We start from the raw sequence: 24,838 nt of genomic DNA, 5'->3' as shown, positions 1-24,838 counted from the left end.
ATTCTGTATAACAACCCCTTTTCCCCGCATGATATTTGAATATTTACGTGATTGTCTATGATATTCTATAGCACAGGTATGGATAACAAATGCCGGAGATTGGTAGATCACACACCGCTCTGATTACTGATGTGTGCTAGTGCAGTGCTGCGTTGATTTCAACTGAACTGCTGTTTTTCCGTGAATTTAAATAGTCATGAAGGATTGGACGAGAACGATTGATTTATTCACAATGCTATTTTAACACGAAAAACTGCTCAGTGATAACGTTTTTTATTCGAGACATAAAATAAACTCTATTCGGGAAAAAAAACCACTCATCTGATCTTGGTGCGTGAAAAAAAACGTCGAAATCCAGCCAAACGGGCCCAAACCTGAAAACTAACCCTAACCCTGTGCCGTGCCATTTTGGTTGTTGGAAACAAGTGTTTGCGGCAATCCCAGTGATGATAGCCTAATGCACTTCACAGTGACGAGAAGAACATCGCTTGCTGGGCTGCCATACCCGGGTATGCATGCTAACCTTTATGCATGCTAACCTTTGCAACGTTAATTTCGAAGCAAGAAATCAAATTAGTAGGGGATTAATGTCCGTAATTTAATGCTTTGGTTAACGTTATGAACCACCTAGTTTGCAACCTAAGGTACTCGATCTGCTAGAATTCGGACAGTGACTTACATTTACTCGAATCCAGTCAGGGCATTTCCCTACCGAGGATATTCAGTCGAGGGAAATGACGTCATGTCATTTTAGTGATTGGCAGCGTTCTCACTTTTAAGGAAATTTCCTTAAACTAAGGAAATTTTGATCTTATTTCACCTTTTTAAGGAATTGTTTGAGGGTTTTTAAGGAATTGTTTGAGTTTTAACTAATATAAAGCCAAAACAATTTTACCGCCTTTTTAGTAAACTACACTAGGTCCCAGGCTTCATATCTGGGAACCCGGAGATTTAAGGAAATTTTACTCAATCTGAGGAATTTTTGTCCTTAGTCTAAGGATTTCTAAACAATAGGATGTGAGAGCCCTGGTGGTAATAATTCCATGTTCAGTATACACCAATATACATGCGACACCCTTTTTTAAACATCTATTGTATCATATCATATCATTAAGCATCATACTATATCACACCGTATCATACTGCATCATATAGTATCGTACTATATCATACCGTATCATACCGTGTCACACTGTATCATATTGCATCATACTATATCATACTGTATCAAATTGTATCATAGTGCATCATATTATATCATACTGTATCATATCGTATCATATAGCATCATATTATATCATATCGTATAATATAGCATCATATAGTATCATACAATATCATACCGTATAATACTGTATCATATAGCATCATACTATATCATACTGTATCATATCGTATCATATAGCATCATATTATATCATATCGTATAATATAGCATAATATAGTATCATACAATATCATACCGTATCATACTGTATCATATAGCATCATACTATATCATACTGTATCATATCGTATCATATAGCATCATATTATATCTCGTATAATATAGCATAATATAGTATCATACAATATCATACCGTATCATACTGTATCATATAGCATCATACTATATCATACTGTATCATATCGTATCATATAGCATCATACTATATCATATCGTATCAATATAGCATCAATAAGTATCATACAATATCATACCGTATCATACTGTATCATATAGCATCATACAATATCATACCGTATCATACTGTATCATATAGCATCATACTATATCATATCGTATAATTTAGCATCATATAGTATCATACAATATCATACCGTATCATACTGTATCATATAGTATCATACTATATCATACCGTATCATACTGTATCATATAGCATCATACTATATCATACTGTATCATATCGTATCATATAGCATCATATAGTATCATACAATATCGTACCGTATCATACTGTATCATATAGTATCATACAATATCATACCGTATCATACTGTATCATATCGTATCATATAGCATCATATTATATCATACTGTATCATATCGTATCATATAGCATCATACTATATCATACTGTATCATATCGTATAATATAGCATCATACTATATCATACTGTATCATATCATATCAAATAGCATAATATTATATCATATCATATAATATAGCATCATATAGTATCATACAATATCATACCGTATCATACTGTATTATAGCATCATACTATATCATACTGTATCATATCGTATCATATAGCATCATATAGTATCATACAATATCATACCGTATCATACTGTATCATATCGTATCATATAGCATCATATTATATCATATAGCATCATATAGTATCATACAATATCATACCGTATCATACTGTATCATATCGTATCATATAGCATCATATTATATCATATCGTATAATATAGCATCATATAGCATCATACTATATCATACTGTATCATACCGTATCAAATAGCATCATATTATATCATATCGTATGATATAGCATCATATAGTATCATACAATATCATACCGTATCATACTGTATCATATAGCATCATACTATATCATACTGTATCATATCGTATCATATAGCATCATATTATATCATATCGTATAATATAGCATCATATAGTATCATACAATATTATACCGTGTCATACTGTATCATATAGCATCATACTATATCATACTGTATCATATCGTATCATATAGCATCATATTATATCATATCGTATAATATAGCATCATATAGTATCATACAATATCATACCGTATCATACTGTATCATATAGCATCATACTATATCATACTGTATCATATCGTATCATATAGCATCATATTATATCATATCGTATAATATAGCATCATATAGTATCATACAATATCATACCGTATCATACTGTATCATATAGCATCATACTATATCATACTGTATCATATAGCATCATACTATATCATACTGTATCATATCGTATCATATAGCATCATACTATATCATATCGTATAATATAGCATCATATAGTATCATACAATATCATACCGTATCATACTGTATCATATAGCATCATACAATATCATACCGTATCATACTGTATCATATAGCATCATACTATATCATATCGTATAATATAGCATCATATAGTATCATACAATATCATACCGTATCATACTGTATCATATAGTATCATACAATATCATACCGTATCATACTGTATCATATAGCATCATACTATATCATACTGTATCATATCGTATCATATAGCATCATACTATACCATATCGTATAATATAGCATCATATAGTATCATACAATATCATACCGTATCATACTGTATCATATAGCATCATACTATATCATACTGTATCATACTGTATCATATAGCATCATATAGTATCATACAATATCATACCGTATTATACTGTATCATATAGTATCATACAATATCATACCGTATCATACTGTATCATATAGCATCATATTATATCATATCGTATAATATAGCATCATATAGTATCATACAATATCATACCGCATCATACTGTATCATATAGCATCATACTATATCATACTGTATCATATCGTATCATATAGCATCATACTATATCATACTGTATCATATCGTATCAAATAGCATAATATTATATCATATCATATATATAGCATCATATAGTATCATACAATATCATACCGTATCATACTGTATCATATAGCATCATACTATATCATACTGTATCATATCGTATCATATAGCATCATATTATATCATACTGTATCATATCGTATCATATAGCATCATACTATATCATACTGTATCATATCGTATCATATAGCATCATATTATATCATATCGTATAATATAGCATCATATAGTATTATACAATATCATACCGTATCATACTATATCATACCGTATCACACCGCATCATATTGCATCATAAAGTATCGTACCGTATCATACCGCATCATACTGTATCATATAGCATCATACTATATCATACTGTATCATATCGTATCAAATAGCATAATATTATATCATATCGTATAATATAGCATCATATAGTATCATACAATATCATACCGTATCATACTGTATCATATAGCATCATACTATATCATACCGTATCATACTGTATCATATAGCATCATACTATATCATATCGTATAATATAGCATCATATAGTATCATACAATATCATACCGTATCATACTGTATCATATAGTATCATACAATATCATACCATATCATACTGTCATATATAGCATCATACTATATCATACTGTATCATATCGTATCATATAGCATCATACTATATCATATCGTATAATATAGCATCATATAGTATCATACAATATCATACCGTATCATACTGTATCATATAGCATCATACAATATCATACGGTATCATACTGTATCATATAGCATCATACTATATCATATCGTATAATATAGCATCATATAGTATCATACAATATCATACCGTATCATACTGTATCATATAGTATCATACAATATCATACCGTATCATACTGTATCATATAGCATCATACTATATCATACTGTATCATATCGTATCATATAGCATCATACTATATCATATCGTATAATATAGCATCATATAGTATCATACAATATCATACCGTATCATACTGTATCATATAGCATCATACTATATCATACTGTATCATATCGTATCATATAGCATCATATAGTATCATACAATATCATACCGTATCATACTGTATCATATAGTATCATACAATATCATACCGTATCATACTGTATCATATAGCATCATATTATATCATATCGTATAATATAGCATCATATAGTATCATACAATATCATACCGCATCATACTGTATCATATAGCATCATACTATATCATACTGTATCATATCGTATCATATAGCATCATACTATATCATACTGTATCATATCGTATCAAATAGCATAATATTATATCATATCATATAATATAGCATCATATAGTATCATACAATATCATACCGTATCATACTGTATCATATAGCATCATACTATATCATACTGTATCATATCGTATCATATAGCATCATATTATATCATACTGTATCATATCGTATCATATAGCATCATACTATATCATACTGTATCATATCGTATCATATAGCATCATATTATATCATATCGTATAATATAGCATCATATAGTATTATACAATATCATACCGTATCATACTATATCATACCGTATCACACCGCATCATATTGCATCATAAAGTATCGTACCGTATCATACCGCATCATACTGTATCATATAGCATCATACTATATCATACTGTATCATATCGTATCAAATAGCATAATATTATATCATATCGTATAATATAGCATCATATAGTATCATACAATATCATACCGTATCATACTGTATCATATAGCATCATACTATATCATACTGTATCATATCGTATCATATAGCATCATATTATATCATATCGTATAATATAGCATCATATAGTATCATACAATATCATACCGTATCATATTGTATCATATAGCATCATACTATATCATACTGTATCATATCGTATCATATTGCATCATAAAGTATCGTACCGTATCATACCGTATCATACTGTATCATATAGCATCATACTATATCATACTGTATCATATCGTATCAAATAGCATAATATTATATCATATCATATAATATAGCATCATATAGTATCATACCGTATCATACTGTATCATATAGCATCATACTATATCATACTGTATCATATCGTATCAAATAGCATAATATTATATCATATCATATAATATAGCATCATATAGTATCATACAATAGCATACCGTATCATATTGTATCATATAGCATCATACCATATCATACCCTGTCATACCATATCATGTTGCATCATATAGTATTGTACTATATCATACCGTATCACACCGCATCATACTGTATCATATAGTATCATATTATATCATATCGCATAATGTAGCGTCATATAGTATCATTCTATATCATACCCTATCATACCGTATGATACTGTATCACATAATGGAAACTTTATGGAAACTTTAACTTTTCTTATTTACATATACTCATGCAATTATAAATCTCGCTTAATAAGGTACTACATGAATCAGAATTAAATAATATGTTTATATATATAATAACGACTCTAAATGACTATAACGTAAGTAAAGCATGCAAATTTTTGTACAAATTGTTTCAAAAAGGGGACGTCTAGCCTTAGCACCCGGCTTTATTTTTCGCATTGACGTCAAGCCAAATGTTATGACCATTTTTCCAGTTTGAGTAACATTCGCAGAATACAATTATTGGGGGAAAGAGGGGGAAATAAGTAATACTGGGCAGGGACAGTAAAGAACCTGGGAGAAAATTTTCCTTTTTGTTCATTGTAACGCCCTTGCATCGGTCCCTTGGCTTCCTTTGGTGTTTTCCCGTTCGGGAAAAAATAGACCATTTACATTATTTACGCAGTTGTAATCAACCGAGTTTAAGTAACACACAACGTGGTCTAGGTTCAATTCCCTAATTACGTTTTACACTCGGTATTCGGTATACTATCCTTCTATAGGGCGTGTATGCTTCCTTTAATTATCTGGACCGTTATATTTATGCTCGACCGCTATATTTATATATTAATCTCGGAAGCACTTGCAATGGTGCATCCGCGGCAACTTACTTTTCCTTATTCTATTAATGTCAGTCTATAGTCATATTTTTCCATCATCCGATATCCGTTACACCATCCTCCTCCTTATGCTCTCATCTTGAGGACATGCTTTCAATCAAATCCGTACCTTAGTGACGGATTAATGTTTTGTCTAAATCTGCAGCTCGAGCACGAGGAAATCCGTCAATTTCTACTATTTATCCGTCAATTCCGTTTGTAGTGCAAACCGGTTTGCCCACTTTAACTGGTCGTGGTCATCACCTTCGGTAAGACCCTCCCTTTGAAACAAAACGATAGTCTGCCCCAGCCCGTTTTAGGATTCTATAAGGGCCCACCGATCTATGTCTGAACTTCCAACCTTTCAGTCTTTTCGACATGATTGTTTCGCCCGATTCGAAAGGCCGCCAAGTAGTTGTCGTTTGATTGAGCTTTTTTCCGATACTTTTGATGTGATGCTCTGGTATGCGTGTAATATGAAATGCTGACCTAACTGACTGTAAATATTCGCTCTGGGTGAATGGTGTTGTTAGCGGCATGCCTAAATTCAATTCAACTGGCAGCCTAGGTAATTGCCCAAAAACTACCTCATATACGGAGACAAGCCTAGTGTGTCGTGTCTACTAGTCTACTAGTATAGTAAGTGAACGTGACTGAATCTAGCCACAAGTCCCAATCATCTCGCCTATTAGAAACAAAGGATAGCCTGAATTGTGCGATTTTGAGGCGTCCGTTACACTGAGGACGGTAGCTAGTAGTGCGCGTTTTCGTAGTACGATATAATATGATTATACGATATGATACAGTATGATACAGTATGATGCTATATGATACGATATGATACAGTATGATATAGTATGATGCTAATGAACAGTAATACGGTATGTACTACGATACTATGATGCAATATGATAGGTGGATACGATAATACAGTATGATACGGTATGATATGTATGATACTATACTGATGCTATATTAACGATAATAAAATGATGCTAAGATACGATAGATACAGTATGAATAGTATGATGCTATATGATACAGTATGATACGGTATGATATTGTATGATACTATATGATACAGTATGATACGGTATGATACGGTACGATACTTTATGATGCAATGTGATACGGTATGATATGTATGATACTATATGATGTTATATATACGATATGATATAAATGATGCTATATGACACGATATGCTACAGTATGATATAGTATGATGCTAATGATACAATATGATACATTATGATACGGTACGATACTATATGATGCTATATATATATATGAATATAATGCTATTTGATACAGTATGATACGGTATGATATTGTATAGCTATATGATGCTATATTATATAATGATATAATATTATGCTATTTGATACGGTATGATACAGTATATAAGTATGATGCTATATTATACGATATGATACAATGATATGGTATAATGCTATAGATACAGTATGATACGGTATGATACGGTACGATACTTTATGATGCAATATGATACGGTGTGATACTGTATGATATAGTATGATACGGTAGATTATGATACTATATGATGCTATATTATACGATATATAATATGATGCTATATGATACGATATGATACAGCATGATATATGATGCTATATGATACAGTATGATACGGTATGATATTGTATGATACTATGATGCATATATATGAATGATAAATGCTATTTGATACGATATGATACAGTATGATATAGTATGATGCTATATGAGCTATATTAGATATGATATAAATTATGCTATTGATACGATATGATACAGTATGATATTGTATGATACTGTATGATGCTATATATGATATGAATAATATTATGCTATTTGATACGGTATGATACAGTATAATAGTATGATGCTATATATACGAATGATACAGTATGATATAGTATGATGCTATATGATACGATATGATACAGTATGATATAGTATGATGCTATATGATACAGTATGATGCGGTATGATACGGTACGATACTTTATGATGCAATATGGCGGTGTGATACGGTATGATATAGTGATACGGTATGATATTGTATGATACTATATGATGCTATATTATACGATATGATATAATATGATGCTATATGATACGATATGATACAGTATGATAGTATGATGCATATGATACAGTATGATACAGTATGATATTGTATGATACTATATGATGCTAATTACACGATATGATATAGTATGATGCTATATGATACGATGATACAGTATGATATAGTATGATGCTATAGATACAGTATGATACGGTATGATATGTATGATGCATATGATACAGTATGATACGGTATGATATTGTATGTATACTATAGATACAGTATGATACGGTATGATATTGTATGATACTATATGATGCTAAATGATACGATATGAACAGTAGATATAGTTATGATGCTATATGATACAGTATGATACGGTATGATATTGTATGATACTATATGATGCTATATACACGATATGATATAGTATGATGCTATATGATACGATAGATACAGTATGATATAGTATGATGCTATATGATACAGTATGATACGTATGATATTGTATGATGCATATGATACAGTATGATACGGTATGATATTGTATGATACTATATGAGCTATAATACGATATGATACAGTATGATATAGTAGATGCTATATGATACAGTATGATACGGTATGATATTGTATGATACTATATGATGCTATATGATACGATATGATACAGTATGCTATAGTATGATGCTATATGATACAGTATGATACGGTATGATATTGTATGATACTATATGATGCTATATGATACGATATGATACAGTATGAATAGTATGATGCTATATGATACAGTATGATACGGTATGATATTGTATGATACTATATGATGCTATTACACGATATGATAAGTATGATGCTATATGACGATATGATACAGTTGATAGTATGATGCTATATGATACAGTATGATACGGTATGATATTGTATGAACTATATGATGCTATTCATACGATATGATATAATGATGCATATTGATACGATATGATACAGTATGATAATATTATGCTATATGATACGATATGATACAGTATGATATAGTATGATGCTAATGATACAGTATGATACGGTATGATATTGTATGATACTATATGATGCTATATATATGATATGATATAATATTATGCTATTTGATACGGTATGATACAGTATGATAGTATGATGCTATATGATGCTATATTATACGATATGATATAAAGATGCTATATGATACGATATGATACAGTATGATATAGTATGATGCTATATGAACAGTATGATACGGTATGATATGTATGATATATATGATGCTATATGATACGATATGATACAGTATGATATAGTGATGCTATGATACAGTATGATACGGTATGATATTGTATGATACATTATGATGCATATGACGATATGATACAGTATGATATAGTATGATGCTATATACAGTATGATACGGTAGGATATTGTATGATACTATAGATACAGTAGATACGGTATGATAGTATGATACATATGATGCTATATTATACGATATGATATAGTATGATGCTATATGATACGATATGATACAGTATGATATAGTAGATGCTATATGATACAGTATGATACGGTATGATTGTATGATACTATATGATACAGTATGATACGGTATGATATTGTATGATACTATATGATGCTATATTATACGATATGATATAGTATGATGCTATATATACAGTATGATACGGTATGATATTGTATGATGCATATGATACAGTATGATACGGATGATATTGTATGATACTATATGATGCATATTATACGATATGATATAGTATGATGCTATATGATACGATATGATACAGTATGATATAGTATGATGCTATGAACAGTATGATACGGTAGATATTGTATGATACTATATGATGCTATATTACGATATGATATAATATGATGCTATATGATACGAATGATACAGTATGATATAATATTATGCTATATGATACGATATGACAGTATGATATTGTATGCTATATGATACAGTATGATACGGTAGAGATTGTATGACTATATGATACAGTATGATACGGTATGATATTGTATGATACTATATGATGCATATTATACGATATGATATAGTATGATGCTATATGATACAGTATGATACGGTATGATATGTATGATGCTATATGATACAGTATGATACGGTATGATATTGTATGATACTATATGATGCTATATTATACGATATGATATAGTATGATGCATATGATACGATATGATACAGTATGATATAGTATGATGCTATATACAGTATGATACGGTATGATATTGTATGATACTATGATGCTATATATACGATATGATAAATATGAGCTATATGATACGATATGATACAGTATGATATAATATTATGCTATATGATACGATAGATACAGTAGATATAGTATGATGCTATATGATACAGTATGATACGGTATGAAGTATATACAATGATGTATATTATACGATATGATATATGATGCATATGATACGATAGAACAGTATGATATAGTATGATGCATATGATACGATATGATACAGTAGATAATATGATGCACATGACAATTTGATACAGTATGATATAGTATGATGCAATATGATACAGTGTGACACGGTATGATACGGTATGATATAGTACGATACTATATGATGCAGTATGATACGGTGTGATATAGTATGATGCTTAATGATATGATATGATACAATAGATGTTTAAAAAAGGGTGTTGTATGTATATTGGTGTATACTGAACATGGAATTATTACCGCCCTGGTGATTGGAAACATAATATCGAAGGGAAGATACTAGATAGTCTATGTTGGAAATATCAAACAAGTGACTATATATAGTAGCGATTCTTTACTTTCATAATAATATAAACTATTACGTGAAAAGGCCGAATGGGTATAAACCAGCGATCTCTTACTAGAGAACTCCTTTCTTAGATTGAGATTTGAAAATATCTTTTGCAATGGACAAGTCAGTGCAAGAAGATGAAGAAATGGAAGGTTTAAGAGATGACGTTCCAAGCTCAGAATCTGAGCTTACAGAGCGGCAATCACAGGGCAAAGATATTGCAAATAATAGAGAATCCAGCTTGAATTGCGAAAAAGGTAATACAGAAGATGAAAGTATTTTAGTGCAAGCTGAAACAAAACACGAAGAAAGAGATTATAGCGACGTTCTTCCTGAGAGATTGACAGATCAAATTAAAGGAGTCATTTATGGTAATTGTATTGGTGATGCAGTTGGATTATTGACAGAGTTTATGAGCAAGGAAGAGGCCCGTTCGGTAAGAACCATTGGTTTCATGGTCAAACTCTAAATCTGTATGCTTATATATCCTTGATATCCACCTATATATCACCACCACCCATATCAACAAACACTTTATGTTTTTAAAAATCCATATAAAAAACGTTGGTATGTAGATGTCTGCACACCAACTGAAGTTTTTTTTATATGGATTTATATTATTTATACCACTCGAAATTATTTGTCAAATTCAGGTCTATGGTGATGTAGGAAAACATTTTTTTACCAAAGACATTAACCTTGAATACAATATGAAATCAGATGATGGTCATCGCATCAGATGGGTACAAGGCGACTGGACAGATGATTCTGATCAAATGATATTGATTTTGCAAACACTTCTGGAAGGAAATGGACAGGTGGAATGATTGTGTTTATTATATTTTGTTCAATTTCAGCTTGTCGATCAATATGTAGTTAAAACTTGACTTAAAAATGAATTTTAGTTTGACAAGTTAGTGTTTGCAAATAAAATGGTAAAATGGTGCAGAAGAGGTTTTCCAGAGTTGGGTGATATAGGAGGGATGGGAAGGGGTATGACCACATCAAAAGTTTTGGAACATCCATATTACCTAACTGACCCACATAAGGTATTTTGTACTGATTTAATGAGATTATCAACAATTCAGCAGTAGACAAGTTTGTATTTCATATTTTCAACTAAATATAGGCAGCACATGATATATGGGTAAGAAGTGGTTACTTTGTTGCTCCCAATGGAGGAGTCATGCGAACCTCAATCCTTGGCACCATGGAATTTCATAACTTAGACAAAGTTATTGAAAATACAAAAAATGCTTGTATGGTCACTCATGCTGACCCCAGATGTGTGGCATCGTGTGTTGCTGTTACTACAGCAATAGCATTGATGTTGCAAGGTAAATACAAGATCAAGAATGGGAATTATGATGTTGACAAAATAACAAAGGAAGCACATGCTTTAGCTGAACAACAGTTGGAAAAAGATGAACATGTAACTAAATGCATATATATATATATATATATATATATTAATCTCATCCCATAGGTAGGAAGTATAAGTGAAGATAATAGAAGTATAGAACTAGATTTCAGTAAGGTATATGCTTTCGTGGTCTATTTCCACTATGTGAATTATTCTCATATTTCCTGGTATTGGTATAGTAATTTCATTTAGGTTATTTTTTAAGGTCATTTAAAATGTTGAGTTCTGTACAAAGTTATTACATTCTCTCTTAGAAAAAGGAACTACATGAGTACATGTTTGAGACAAAGCTGGATAAATTAAAACTTGGTGAATCAATTGGGTATACATTCAAATGCCTTGGAGCTGGTTTTTGGGGCTTCAAGCAGAAAGATTTCCGTACAGCAATACAACAAGTCACTATGGAGGTGAGGTTACCTAGTCAGGCCATGCAAAAAATGTACATTTGGGGTCAGCAAAATTATAGTGCAAAATTAAGACCAAAAAAATTGTTAAAATAAAAATACACGAAAGGTGTCTTCTTTATCTAAATGCTTATATGTCAATCATCCAAGGCTGGTGATGCGGACACAAACTGTGCAGTGGCTGGCGCATTACTTGGTTGTAAACTTGGTTTTAACAATCTACCAAAAACCTGGATCAGTGGTCTGGCCCATCGTGATTGGTTAGAAGATCACATTGCAAGGTAATGTTTAGAGTTTTCAGTCACAATGCATATATAGGCAGCCAAGTAATAAGAATTCAAATAAATATTATACTGTTATTATGGGACCATTCCTTCTTTCAACCTAGATACCTAAAACTCTTATGCACACTCAAATAACATGGAAGATGATGTAAGCTGCATGTGATTTCGTTTTGGTGTAATTGTGTCTTGGTGATTGTGCCCTTATGAAAACACAATGAAGAACTATCTTATGATGAATATTAAACCTTGGAACTATAAAATCACATGAATGGGAATTAACTTTAGAGAGACAAAAGATTTTTCGGTACAATGACGATAACACAACCTAACAGAGAAAGAACTTAAAGAGAATCAAGCACTCTATGTCTGTAACGTATTTTCTAACAGTTCCACACGGACTGGTGTTGACCCATGAAATGTGCCTAGAGATACCGGCGATCCCTCTCGTGAAGCGTCGGAATCTGCTCGGTCAATGTTCGGAGAGAATGCCCGTGCTGAAGAAGGAGTCACGCTAGAGGCATCCGATCCTGAGTCGGAGTCAAAATCCGATCTATAATTTAGGATGTTTGCATGTTATTATCTCTTATATTTTACAGCTCGATAAGAACTTTGTATTTTTAAGTCGATTTATTCAGGCGGAAATAACAGAAAGGATCGTTCTAAATCAGTGCAAAGTGGATTATGAAGTAATAAGCTAGAATTGTACCATACAGAACAACGGGCTGAAGTGCTGGTGATCATTGATGGACAGAACAAAGTGACGCTAGTTGTTCGCTCATGCAGGCCAGAAAAGATCATCCAGTACACATAATAGCAATCAGTAATTAGTTTACATACCTGATATTATCTCGTGTTTCCTGTGGTTCTGTGTTCAGAGTACTGGCGTTCACCAATAATGAAAAGTTGCTCAAGTCCACAGGAGCAGAGAGAGATCTCTGAAGCTTTAGTAATGTCGAGAAATTGTCGTTGATTCGTTGACTAACAGCGTCTGAACGGCTGGTAAATTAACAGATATCCACAGTTAGAACTCATTCACTAGGGAGGGAGTGCTTGCAGTGGCGTTAACTAGAACGATAATTAGGGGTTGGCGCGTTAGGTGTTTTTTCATACATTCAGTTCTGCCCGACGGATTTCTTTTGTAAGCGCAATAGCTCTATCATTTTAGTTACACGCGTGAAAAGCTTCAAGTAATTTTGCTGCTTCCGACGTTTCGTACCCTAAATGATTCAACTGTTCCTTGGATACGTAAGGTATTCCAGCGAGCGCTGCCTTAGCCAAGGTTCGTCGTCTCTCCACTGACGCTTGCTCAACTGATGAAATCTTTGAACTCTGGAAACTAAGATTTGTCCTTGCGAAACTGTTCGAGATATCCGATCTAGGTCGGGACCATACTCGGGATGCTGTCGTAGTCGCCGTACTCACTTCGGAGCCTCTTGGACATTCTTCGGAACCCCTCGATCCACTTGACATATCAGTAAAACTGTTCGTAATGAATTCAGAGTCTGTCGTGGCAGTTGGTGAAAGACCGAGGTAATCCAAGACCAACATTTTTAATTTTCTGTACAGTTCATGAAGATCATCTAAAGAAAAGTTGGTGCTTAGTTCAAAAGAAATGGCAGCCCCACACTGGCACGAGATTCACAAATAATGCTTCTAGCAATGCGACTCAAACACAGAGGAAATGTCTTTGACAGCAGATACTTACCACTGACAAATGTCATATCAAAAAAACCAGGTTTCTCTCTGTTAACATTAGCGTACATCTCGACGCGATCTAAAGCACGAGCAATCAACGACTCCGAGTAATGAGAATGTTCACGTAGTCTGCGTTCATGTTCCTTGAAAGATTAGAAGTTGTTGATCGAAAATGATAACTAATATGAAATAAATAATGACCATTCTTATTAATTACCACTTACTTTAGTTGTCTCTGGAAGAATGAGAATATACCGTGGTTCAAAGCTTGTATTCTTAAGACTTAAAACACCCTAAAGTTGATAGAATAATCTGAAATTACTCCAATGCCGATAAAAAAGACCGAGAAGACATTGATACGAGTGTAAGATATTGATACCTCGAACTCCATATGAAGTGCACAAGCCAGACCTTTCCCTGCCACGGATTCAATGGCTTCTCTGGTTATACCATACAGATATCCACCACACTGCGCTGTCTCAATGAACTTGCCCTGAAAAAAAATATATCGATGTTAAATCCACATTGGCATATATTACTGGAAAGCCAACTGTACTGACACGACATTTGATGCGAAACCAAACTGATATACTGAAATTTGCGATATATACCGTAATTAATAAAAAAGTTCCTTTATAATTATCACTGAAAAACCGGTGATACTGGTATATTTTTTCACGATAGTCTATATACCTTTATACTGATACTGAGACTTTCCATAGCAAACATTACTAGATTAAAAGTGAGGATTTATCACTATATATATCTTTAAAAATCTTTACCTCCATAACATCTTTTTCAAATTCTTCTTGCGTCGTAAAGAAATAATCAATTCCATCATCTTCCTTTCTCCTTTGCGGCCGGGTTGTCGTGGAAATCCTGCACGTTTTGGGAGGATGATGAGTTCAACATGCAGAGGTAACGTTGACACGCAGGCAGTGATTGCATGCATGAACTCACAACTCACCCTAATCCAAAGAAATCCGGGAACTCTTGACACAGTTTTTTTACCAGAGAACGTTTACCACAGCCAGAGGGACCGGTGAGGACCAGCATGGGATACGGAGTTGTCAGGCTTGTTAGAGTACTGAAATAGAAATCAGACTTGATGTAGACCTTCTCTCATAGTCAAACGACGTCAAACAAAGTCTGATGCTACACCAACACGTTTACAACTTTGATTGGTTCGTTAGTTTTGCGGAGCCAATCAAACTTCGTGTTACATTTGCATCCTGCGTTTGACGTCATTTATAGAAAGGCCATTAATATTCAACCTACATGTTTCTTAACGTCGGATATTCACATTGATTATAATATATAAACATCATCTCCAGTCATAAAGATTTTACCTTTCAAATACCCTCGCAGGCTGCATTAAAGATCGTACCACGTGAACCATGTGATCACGTGCTGCTATTACGTCACGAGGAGGGTTGAACATGTTCGTTGCGTGTACCTAGAAGTATGCAGTAGGAAAACCATTCAGAGAAATCGTCATTAATGGCAAAAGCGTTGATACTATTGATCGACATCCTTCGTATACCTTCTCATTGGCTGTGACATCTACGCCATCTAGGTTCTTTAACGTTTGAAGTCTGAATAAGATTGATAATCTGTAATCGGACATTTCCTGGATAGGATTTCTTTGAAAGTTTAACTTGCGAAGAAGCCGAAGTTCCCTTATGTAGCGTATCTCAGCAATATCAATGATCTGAATGAAAAGCAACCATAATACAGCCAGTGAAGCTAGGCAACATCTAGCATAATTATCTATGATAGATCTGAACTACGTTGTAGTATAGTACATTCTGACTTTTTAGCCATCCAGTATTCGTAGTTTTCTAAAGAGGCTGTTATTTATAGTATCTGAATTACCTAAAAAAGATAACTTATATTTTTTTCCTACTAGTAGTAGTAGGCCTTGTATTAATGACATACAGCTCTGGCCTCTGGTATATTATAAACTAAAGTTAGTATGATACAGCTCAAGAAATGTAACTGCTTTTGTGGTTATAACCAGCTTAGATGTAACCACCCACTCTGCCACTTTACCTGATTTCCTTCAAGATTAATTTCTTGTAAAAATTCATGTTCTTGTAATCCTTTTAGACTTCTTATATAGTTACAGGAGAGATCAAGAACCTAAATAATCAGGGGTTCAGTACTTCAGTAAGTAAATGAAAATCTTTTTTAGACATTAATAACATACATACATCACCTTATAATAGTGTATAGAGATGGTTATATGAATATAGGGTTGTGTTAAAAGATGTGAAGAAAATTGCTAGCTGCCCAAGGGAGTCAATTTAGTTTTAAGTTATGCTAAAATCAACATTCAAACTAAATTTTTATTGTATTAAATAAAAGAAAACTTGATTAAAAAACAGGTTACTAACATATTAAATTAACACACTCACTGTTACCTTCAAATACTTCAACGTGTCCAGATTCTCTATTTTTTTCACACTGTTGTGACTCTAAAAATCAAATGGAAAGTTTTTTTTAATGACCAGGTAACATTTGTTTCTTGTACTATGAATTGCACTCAGAATTACTTAATTACTAAATAAGAATTAAATTATAAACTTACTAAATTAAGATGCGTCAAAGGTAAATTGGACAAGCCACTAATACGTTGAATATTGTTGTTCACCATACTCAGTTTCTTCAGGCAGTAACAGTGTGATAAACCATTTATTTCCTCTATATTATTGTCTAAGACTTGGCTAAGAAAAGCAATGTTGTTTATTGTTGCAATGAAATAGGAGGGAACTTTCTATTAAATTTGTAAAAGGATACAATCCAGAATTAAAGTCACCAAATGACAATGTTTTGATAGATCTGGGAGTTCATCGATGACATTGTGTGAAAAATTTACTTCCTATACAATATAAAGTCTTTTATTTTTAGTCTTCTATTAATCACTTAGTGACAAATTAATACACTCATTTTAAATTTATAAACAAAAACTACAAAGGTCCTAAATCCATCAGTAGAAGAAAAATAAATTGGAGCATTTATTATATGAGTAGCTAGGTTAAGATTATAGATATAACATTAAATGACAAGCATTAACATCAATTATAAATTGCTATTGCAAATAAGGGATCTCCAACAACAAATAAATCTTGGAGAGAATTATTATGTCCTGCTGATATTTTAGTTCATAAAACAATGAAACTTACAATAAGATTTTTTGGTGGATAAAAATCCAGTAGAGTTGGCAATTGATTGTGTGAAACATCTAGTTTAACCAGGCTTTCCATGCAACCAAGTACATTCAAATCTAGAAAGAATTTTGACACAATGTATAATTAGACAACCATGGCTTGGAAGTGTCTGTTCCATGGCAAAAAAATTCCAAAAATAATTAAAATATCCAACCTGTAAGTGCATTATTTGACAGAATAATTGTCTGAAGATGCTTGTAATTCTTCAATATAGATATGTCTATCAAACCGAGGTTCTAACACAACAAAAAATAAAATTAGCTGAGTGTAAGATAACTTCACGCCTAACGTTATCAAAACATGCAGATTTCATTACATTTAAAGTCAATGTGAGAAAGACTTGCATAGTTCCATCAGCAGAACGTCCAAGTTGGGATAGACCATTGGCTATCATATCTTCCATGTAACTCCAGTCCTGCACAAGTAACAAATTAAATCATTACAACATTCTAAAGTGTACAAATTTCTATAATTTCATTTAAGAGTTTTATGACATGACTTACCTCCTCCGTTCCAGGCGTCTCTGAACTATCAAGCGTCTTTTCTAGCTCGCATACAGATTGCGTATCAATATTTTGAGAAACCTGAGAAAAAACGTCATCATCTTGCATTGCTACGGTAGAATTTAACTCTTTTGAAAAACTTTCATCTGTCATTCCCGTTGCATCCCCTACTTCTGACTCTGAATCATCCGCCATGATGAAAAATATTCGCGTCAAGTTACCATGGTAACACCATGGATATTAAATACAGTAAACATGCAATAACAAGATTGGCATGAAGTACCGCAACAGTCACTGACCATAATTACCCACTGAGAAATTAAACTTCCACTTCTAATTAGAATGCAAAACGGAAACACGAAATCTTTCCAAAGTAAACAATGTAATTACTACACAAGTATCAAAGTATCAAAGTTAAGATCATTTCCATTTTAAAAAATAAGTGGCGTATTTTTTTCAGCTAATTGTCAACCACGTGAGATCACAGTGCCATATGGATTCAAGAAAGAATATCTCAGGCACAAAGTTAGCTATATGCATTATATGGAATTTGTGTTCAAGTATCGCTATAGTTTTCTCAAATAAATGGATATACACGAACTACAGATTTCCTAATGTCACATTGACTTGTATTCATTTCATTATGACATATCTTGGACTAAAGGCATGTGCATTTCTCAATATTTTCACTCCAAAGAAGATACCATTGCGCGAAATGATCCCGCTATGTCTGAGCTTTTGTGGTTTTGTAGTTTTCACAAATTTAAGCTTACAAAATAATACTGTGGGCACGTATCAAGTGGCAAAGGTCATGACTACACCAGGAATATTATTTATTCACACCGTATTTTTTGGCCGAAAATATTCCACGAAAATTATGTTGACCATCGTAAGTAAATGTTTGTTTAGATAAATCTACAGTATTTTAAAAGTTTTAGTGAGCTAGAATTTATAAACTATCAGTACCAATACAGTAATTAAATATCATTAACTATTGTTTTGATATTGCTGCTATATTGTTATGATTATAAAATGACTTTTCTTTATTTTATTTCCTATGCTTAGATTTTATATTATATTTTTGACCCTCATGAATTTTTTTTACTTAATGTTTTGTTCCATAAAAACTTGCATGTGGCTATATTTTACGAAGCCCTGGTGGCATATTTGTAGATGGCATATGTCTAATAACATCAGAAATTAACTATATGTAATTGTAATATAGTACACATATAATAGGAATAGGCCACTCACTTCTGAAATGCCAACTATTTTGTGCTAGCATTTAGTAAAATTACATCATAGGTTTAATTCTTAAAATAAATTCAGCAAACATGTGAATTTGTTTAAGCAAATTTACAATCTTGTTGGTGTTATTATAGTTTCCAATAATCATTGGTGTGTTTCTCAACTCTTGGTATGATGTAAAGTTTAATGTTGTTGGAACAGTTTATGCATTATTAGGGGTTTTGATTACTGCTCTCTACCAAGTTGTAAGTAAAAATGAATTTTTTTTTGTATATAAAAACAAAAGGTTAGCTTAATCAATCATAAAATTTATCATTCTTTTTTAGTTAGTTGGCACTAAACAACAAGAGCATCAGTTATCATCAATGCAACTTCTTTTTTATCAGGTAACCCTATTTTAAAGCATTCACCGAAAAATATTTCAATATTTCTTATCATATTGTTATTTTTTGCTAGGCACCACTCTCTGCTCTAGTTCTGGCATTTATATTTCCTTTACATGAACCACCATTTCAAACAGGAGGGCTACTAACCTATTGGCCACCACAAGCAATTGTAAGAGTTTGCTATATATTCCTCGCGATGACAATGGACCCCAATAAATTAAAAACATTTCATTCACATACACAATTAAAAAAAAGACATGCGAGTGCAATGTTACATTACATAACACTATTTATACAATATTTTATTCAATTTATCTTTCAGGGCTTTGTGATCTTATCTGGCATTTTAGCATTTTCTGTCAATTTATCAATTTATTGGATTATAGGAAATACATCACCTGTAACATATCCTTTTGTAACAAAGCTTTATCAGTTTAAAAAGCAAAGTTTGCCATGGGATAGTTATGAGATAGGTTTGCCATTACTACAATACTTTTACACTATAGATGTTGCTCAAAAAAAAATTATTAGAGATCAACAAAGGTAAATTTCCTTGACTCTTTCTACATATAATATGGTGGGTCATTTGAAGTTCTGCATCACTCTTATTGGAGGTGTTCTAATATTTAATGACCCAGTATCGTCAAATCAAATGATAGGTGTTCTATTAACATTACTTGGTATCATATGCTATACACATTTTAAAGTACAGGAACAAACAAAACGAAAAGAAAAACTAGGGAAACCAGTTTGACAGGCTTTTACAGTTAATATGTGTACTTAGAATATATGTTGCTGATGCTTCAGACGTTAACTTATTCTAATATAAGTTTTCGTGTTGTTGTATATACAAAAAGAGTTACATGTAAAATGAAATCAGATCAAGTAATATCTGATATTATTGCAGTACTTTAAGACTACAGCCTTAAAAATTCTTGAAGTTTAAAATTAGCCGGGGTAAAAAGTCTTGAAATAAATACACCAGTTCTTCAGGTATTTACACTTCAAAATCCCTACATACCTGTTATATAACTGTTTCAATTTTTTATACATACAAGTGAATTTCGGAGCGTCAGGATTTTATTGCGGCATTTCTCCGTAACACCTCACCAGGACTTGGGTATGGTCTTTGTTGAAACAGAGGTCCATTTGCTGTTGTATCCACACCAGTCTTAGCATCAGCCTTGTCAACCAAGCCTGTAGACCATGTCCCTCTAAATTATAAACATAGGTAGGTTAAATTATTGTAGCATAAGTTGGTAACTCCAGTTGAAGCAAAACAATGTTGGAGTAATATGTGCACAACATTAAACCATCAGGCTTTTAAACCAGTGGAAAATGACAAACCTGGGAACATCAGAATATGCAGCTGGATCTAGGGGATCAAGATCATCACTCCTTTTTTTTCTTGCTTTTGCATCTACAATAACAGTTTAAAGAGCTGTGAAAAGCATACACTAAAGCTTTTTGGCTCAGCTTTTTGATTAAATGTCCATCATCAGGCTAATCAAAATTGGCTGACAAAACTTATATTAATTAATTATTAATAGCAACATATATCTCACCTTGCTCTTGTTGTTTTCTTTTCACTGCTGCTTGCATTTTCTTTTGAGAACCCTGAATGAGATAATATTCTATTTAAAAGTATTGGATAAAGCAAGATTTGTTTCAGAATTTCACTCACCCTGATAAGACTAGGATGTTTGCCAATGTTTAACACTTGTTCTTTGTCATCTGAACCAGCAAATGGTGATGGAATTGCTGTATTTGGCATAACTTCATTGCCTAAGAAGAAGAAAGATCAATTCATAGACCTTAGAGGTGCTTACATCATGGGACTGTCAAACAATAAATTGCAATGCAATGTGGGAAACACATACATAGATTGAAAACTGTGTGGTGTAAGCACCTCTAAGGTCTATTGATAACAATATTTTGTGATTATTTAATAATATTGAGAACATACCTTTCCCATCACTGGATGCTGGATTTGTAACATTTGCTTTTGGATCTACAAAGACAAATATGAACCACCATGTCAAAATCATATACAATACAGGTTTTCCTGAGTCCTGTCACCTTATTAAGCATTTCTTGAGGATGTATATCTAAGTAGCCAATTTTACTAGCAAATTTATCCTAAAAAAGGTTGATTAAGAAATAAACTTACTAAGTGGATGTAGCCATGAGACTTGGTTTGTCATGGTATTCCAATAGTAACTAGCACCACTGCTGTTATCTGGCACAAGAAACCAACCCGGAGGTAATGGCATTTGCTGATACTGAGCCTAATATGAACACAAAATCATTAGAAACCTTGATGTTTTAAGTTTTAACTTGAAGTTAGTCCTAATTATAGCTTACCTGTCAAAGTTCTTTGAAGATATGAAATACCACATACAATGAATAAACTAACCTCATTTGTGTTAGTATCTGTTATTGAACCCCATCTTTTACGACAATATTCTGAGCACTCGTGATATGGATTTGAGGTATTTGGACATGTCCCACTGGAAACATGATTTGAATCATTCTTTTCCTTCACTAAATATGATAATAGTCACTGCTTGACTTGACATGATTATACAATACTAGACTGCATTGTACTGATTGTGGCAGACACAAGAATCAATGTGTCATTTTTCTTTCATGACACAGCATAATTATAGCTCAGTTTATAGTGGGCTTGCAGGTTGCAGTATCACAGTTGATTTTAGAAAACCTTTGATGCTCCAGTTGTGAACTATGTTTGGAAGCTGTCAAGTGGGCAGGGGAGTTGTCAATTCCGTTTTTTTTAATTCGCAATTTGAACTTTGAAATTTCAAATCAAACTTTGCGGGCAATTTGACTAAATTGCTATAAAATGGCCACTATAAAATACCAGGCCAAAGCAATTACAAACATAGTTTGCAACTGGAGCATCAAATGTTTTCTGAAATCAACTGTAAAATACAGTATAACTCTGAGGGTTAGGAAAAGGGTTAGAATTAGGGTCAGGGTTTTCGGGTTTGGGTGTTTTCCTATGGAAAGTCGGGGGAAATGATGTTATGTTATCTTGGTGGTTGGAAACAAGTGACAGCCTTCTACTGTTCTTAGTCTCGTCTATCTGTCTGATATTCATTATTCAGTGTGTTTGAGAACTCTTCAATGAATTTCAACCAACTTCAAAAAGCATGTGTACTGCTCCAATTTTGGTTAATTGATAGTTTATACATTTTTAACACAAAAACATCTGCAGTTTCCTATTTAACTATCCGTGCTATCACTGCTATGGTGGTAGAACTAGCCAAAATTGCCAAGCAAATCTCAGCGGCTTGCATTTGTTTACCTGGTTCTTCATCCTTTATCAAACCACGTTTGGCTAATCTTGCTTGTAGAGCAGCGGGAAGAGGCATTTCTTACGAAATAGGCTTAAAAATATTCTTATTTTATCCGTGTTTTAGCCACGTTTTGGACATAATGTTGGACAAGTTTTAAAAACATGGCGATCACGTTTTGAGTCCACAGTCTACTTGTCCAGAGAAAAAAATTCCGTGTTGCTTTATGTAACCCCTATTATAATGTATCACATACTCTGTCGTCATACGGAATCACATGATTAATATATTTAGCCCTTCTTATTCGACCTAACCAAGGTTGAATATACCATGTTCTGGTATAATCGACCATACCAAGGTTGGATCATATTCCGGTATTAAATGTGGTATAACAACTGCCTAAAATAGACAAAACACTTCTCAAACACTTCTCATATTCCGGTATGTTGGACCTTACCTCGAATATACCATATTCCGGTGTCTGCGGTATAATCGACCTTACCAAGGTTGAATCATATTCCGGTATGTTGGACCTTACCTCAAATATACCAGATTCCGTTAACAAGGTTAAATATACAACACAATTCGACCTTACCAAAATTAAATATACCATTTTAACTGATTATTGACCGAGCGTGAGGTCTGTACTGTGCAGGGGCGGCGGAACATAATACATTTTGGGGGGGCTGATTTAACGAGGCGCCACCATGGTTGGCGCCGAGGGA

At 32.7% G+C, this 24,838-nt stretch overlaps 4 protein-coding genes across 5 annotated transcripts; 2 read left to right on the top strand and 2 right to left on the bottom strand.

Moving 5' to 3' along the window:
* The first annotated feature begins 11,545 nt into the window (after positions 1-11,545).
* On the top strand, positions 11,546-13,931 carry LOC114537610 (ADP-ribosyl-[dinitrogen reductase] glycohydrolase-like). The gene is made up of 7 exons (XM_028558673.1): positions 11,546-12,059; positions 12,277-12,441; positions 12,529-12,672; positions 12,753-13,055; positions 13,301-13,453; positions 13,601-13,731; positions 13,839-13,931. Exons 1-7 carry the CDS (start codon positions 11,739-11,741, stop codon positions 13,867-13,869), a joined length of 1,248 nt encoding a protein of 415 aa, XP_028414474.1. The 5' UTR covers positions 11,546-11,738; the 3' UTR covers positions 13,870-13,931.
* Positions 13,932-14,076: 145 nt separating this feature from the next.
* LOC114537605 (leucine-rich repeat and guanylate kinase domain-containing protein-like) lies at positions 14,077-19,450 on the bottom strand. Of its 2 annotated transcripts, XM_028558666.1 has the most exons (18): positions 19,163-19,450; positions 18,976-19,074; positions 18,814-18,895; positions 18,615-18,715; positions 18,229-18,310; positions 18,020-18,144; positions 17,853-17,906; positions 17,482-17,571; positions 16,973-17,140; positions 16,779-16,885; positions 16,397-16,516; positions 16,212-16,308; positions 15,809-15,922; positions 15,654-15,722; positions 15,440-15,572; positions 14,951-15,314; positions 14,572-14,730; positions 14,077-14,284 (listed from the first exon to the last, which is right to left on the bottom strand). In XM_028558666.1, exons 1-18 carry the CDS (start codon positions 19,355-19,357, stop codon positions 14,095-14,097), a joined length of 2,349 nt encoding a protein of 782 aa, XP_028414467.1. In that variant the 5' UTR covers positions 19,358-19,450; the 3' UTR covers positions 14,077-14,094. The 2 variants fall into 2 exon arrangements, with proteins under 2 accessions (XP_028414467.1, XP_028414468.1); XM_028558667.1 differs by lacking the exons at positions 18,814-18,895; positions 19,163-19,450 and having other exon boundaries at positions 18,976-19,040.
* A 186-nt stretch (positions 19,451-19,636) lies between these two features.
* Positions 19,637-21,577, top strand: LOC114537613 (solute carrier family 35 member E3-like). The gene is made up of 6 exons (XM_028558677.1): positions 19,637-20,051; positions 20,545-20,655; positions 20,737-20,796; positions 20,867-20,965; positions 21,119-21,201; positions 21,364-21,577. The coding sequence occupies exons 1-6, from the start codon at positions 19,656-19,658 to the stop codon at positions 21,548-21,550; spliced, it is 936 nt and encodes a 311-aa protein (XP_028414478.1). The 5' UTR covers positions 19,637-19,655; the 3' UTR covers positions 21,551-21,577.
* Positions 21,578-21,793: 216 nt separating this feature from the next.
* On the bottom strand, positions 21,794-24,295 carry LOC114537618 (polyglutamine-binding protein 1-like). The gene is made up of 8 exons (XM_028558686.1): positions 24,125-24,295; positions 23,213-23,340; positions 22,967-23,084; positions 22,763-22,807; positions 22,481-22,581; positions 22,362-22,413; positions 22,144-22,216; positions 21,794-22,010 (listed from the first exon to the last, which is right to left on the bottom strand). Exons 1-8 carry the CDS (start codon positions 24,189-24,191, stop codon positions 21,869-21,871), a joined length of 726 nt encoding a protein of 241 aa, XP_028414487.1. The 5' UTR covers positions 24,192-24,295; the 3' UTR covers positions 21,794-21,868.
* Positions 24,296-24,838: the final 543 nt, after the last annotated feature.

This window comes from Dendronephthya gigantea, unplaced genomic scaffold, assembly GCF_004324835.1.
Source record: "Dendronephthya gigantea isolate DGI-Jeju-01 unplaced genomic scaffold, DenGig_1.0 000160F, whole genome shotgun sequence".
Lineage (NCBI taxonomy): Eukaryota > Metazoa > Cnidaria > Anthozoa > Malacalcyonacea > Nephtheidae > Dendronephthya > Dendronephthya gigantea.
This window is presented reverse-complemented; position numbering and strand designations above follow the sequence as displayed.

Excerpts from the sequence above, each read along its gene's own strand:
- LOC114537605 (XM_028558666.1), bottom strand. The coding sequence starts at position 19,357 with ATGGCGGATGATTCAGAGTCAGAAGTAGGGGATGCAACGGGAATGACA. Across the intron at positions 17,572-17,852 it reads ACACGTTGAAGTATTTGAAG|GTTCTTGATCTCTCCTGTAA; the intron begins GTAACAGTGAGT and ends CTGATTATTTAG. Across the intron at positions 17,141-17,481 it reads TTAATCTTGAAGGAAATCAG|ATCATTGATATTGCTGAGAT; the intron begins GTAAAGTGGCAG and ends CTTTTCATTCAG.
- LOC114537618 (XM_028558686.1), bottom strand. The coding sequence starts at position 24,191 with ATGCCTCTTCCCGCTGCTCTACAAGCAAGATTAGCCAAACGTGGTTTG. Across the intron at positions 23,341-24,124 it reads GATAAAGGATGAAGAACCAG|TGAAGGAAAAGAATGATTCA; the intron begins GTAAACAAATGC and ends TATCATATTTAG. Across the intron at positions 22,808-22,966 it reads CTCATGGCTACATCCACTTA|ATCCAAAAGCAAATGTTACA; the intron begins GTAAGTTTATTT and ends TTGTCTTTGTAG.
- LOC114537613 (XM_028558677.1), top strand. The coding sequence starts at position 19,656 with ATGGATTCAAGAAAGAATATCTCAGGCACAAAGTTAGCTATATGCATT. Across the intron at positions 20,797-20,866 it reads TGCAACTTCTTTTTTATCAG|GCACCACTCTCTGCTCTAGT; the intron begins GTAACCCTATTT and ends ATTTTTTGCTAG. Across the intron at positions 21,202-21,363 it reads GGAAATACATCACCTGTAAC|ATATAATATGGTGGGTCATT; the intron begins ATATCCTTTTGT and ends GACTCTTTCTAC.
- LOC114537610 (XM_028558673.1), top strand. The coding sequence starts at position 11,739 with ATGGACAAGTCAGTGCAAGAAGATGAAGAAATGGAAGGTTTAAGAGAT. Across the intron at positions 12,673-12,752 it reads ACCTAACTGACCCACATAAG|GCAGCACATGATATATGGGT; the intron begins GTATTTTGTACT and ends AACTAAATATAG. Across the intron at positions 13,056-13,300 it reads AGTTGGAAAAAGATGAACAT|AAAAAGGAACTACATGAGTA; the intron begins GTAACTAAATGC and ends ATTCTCTCTTAG.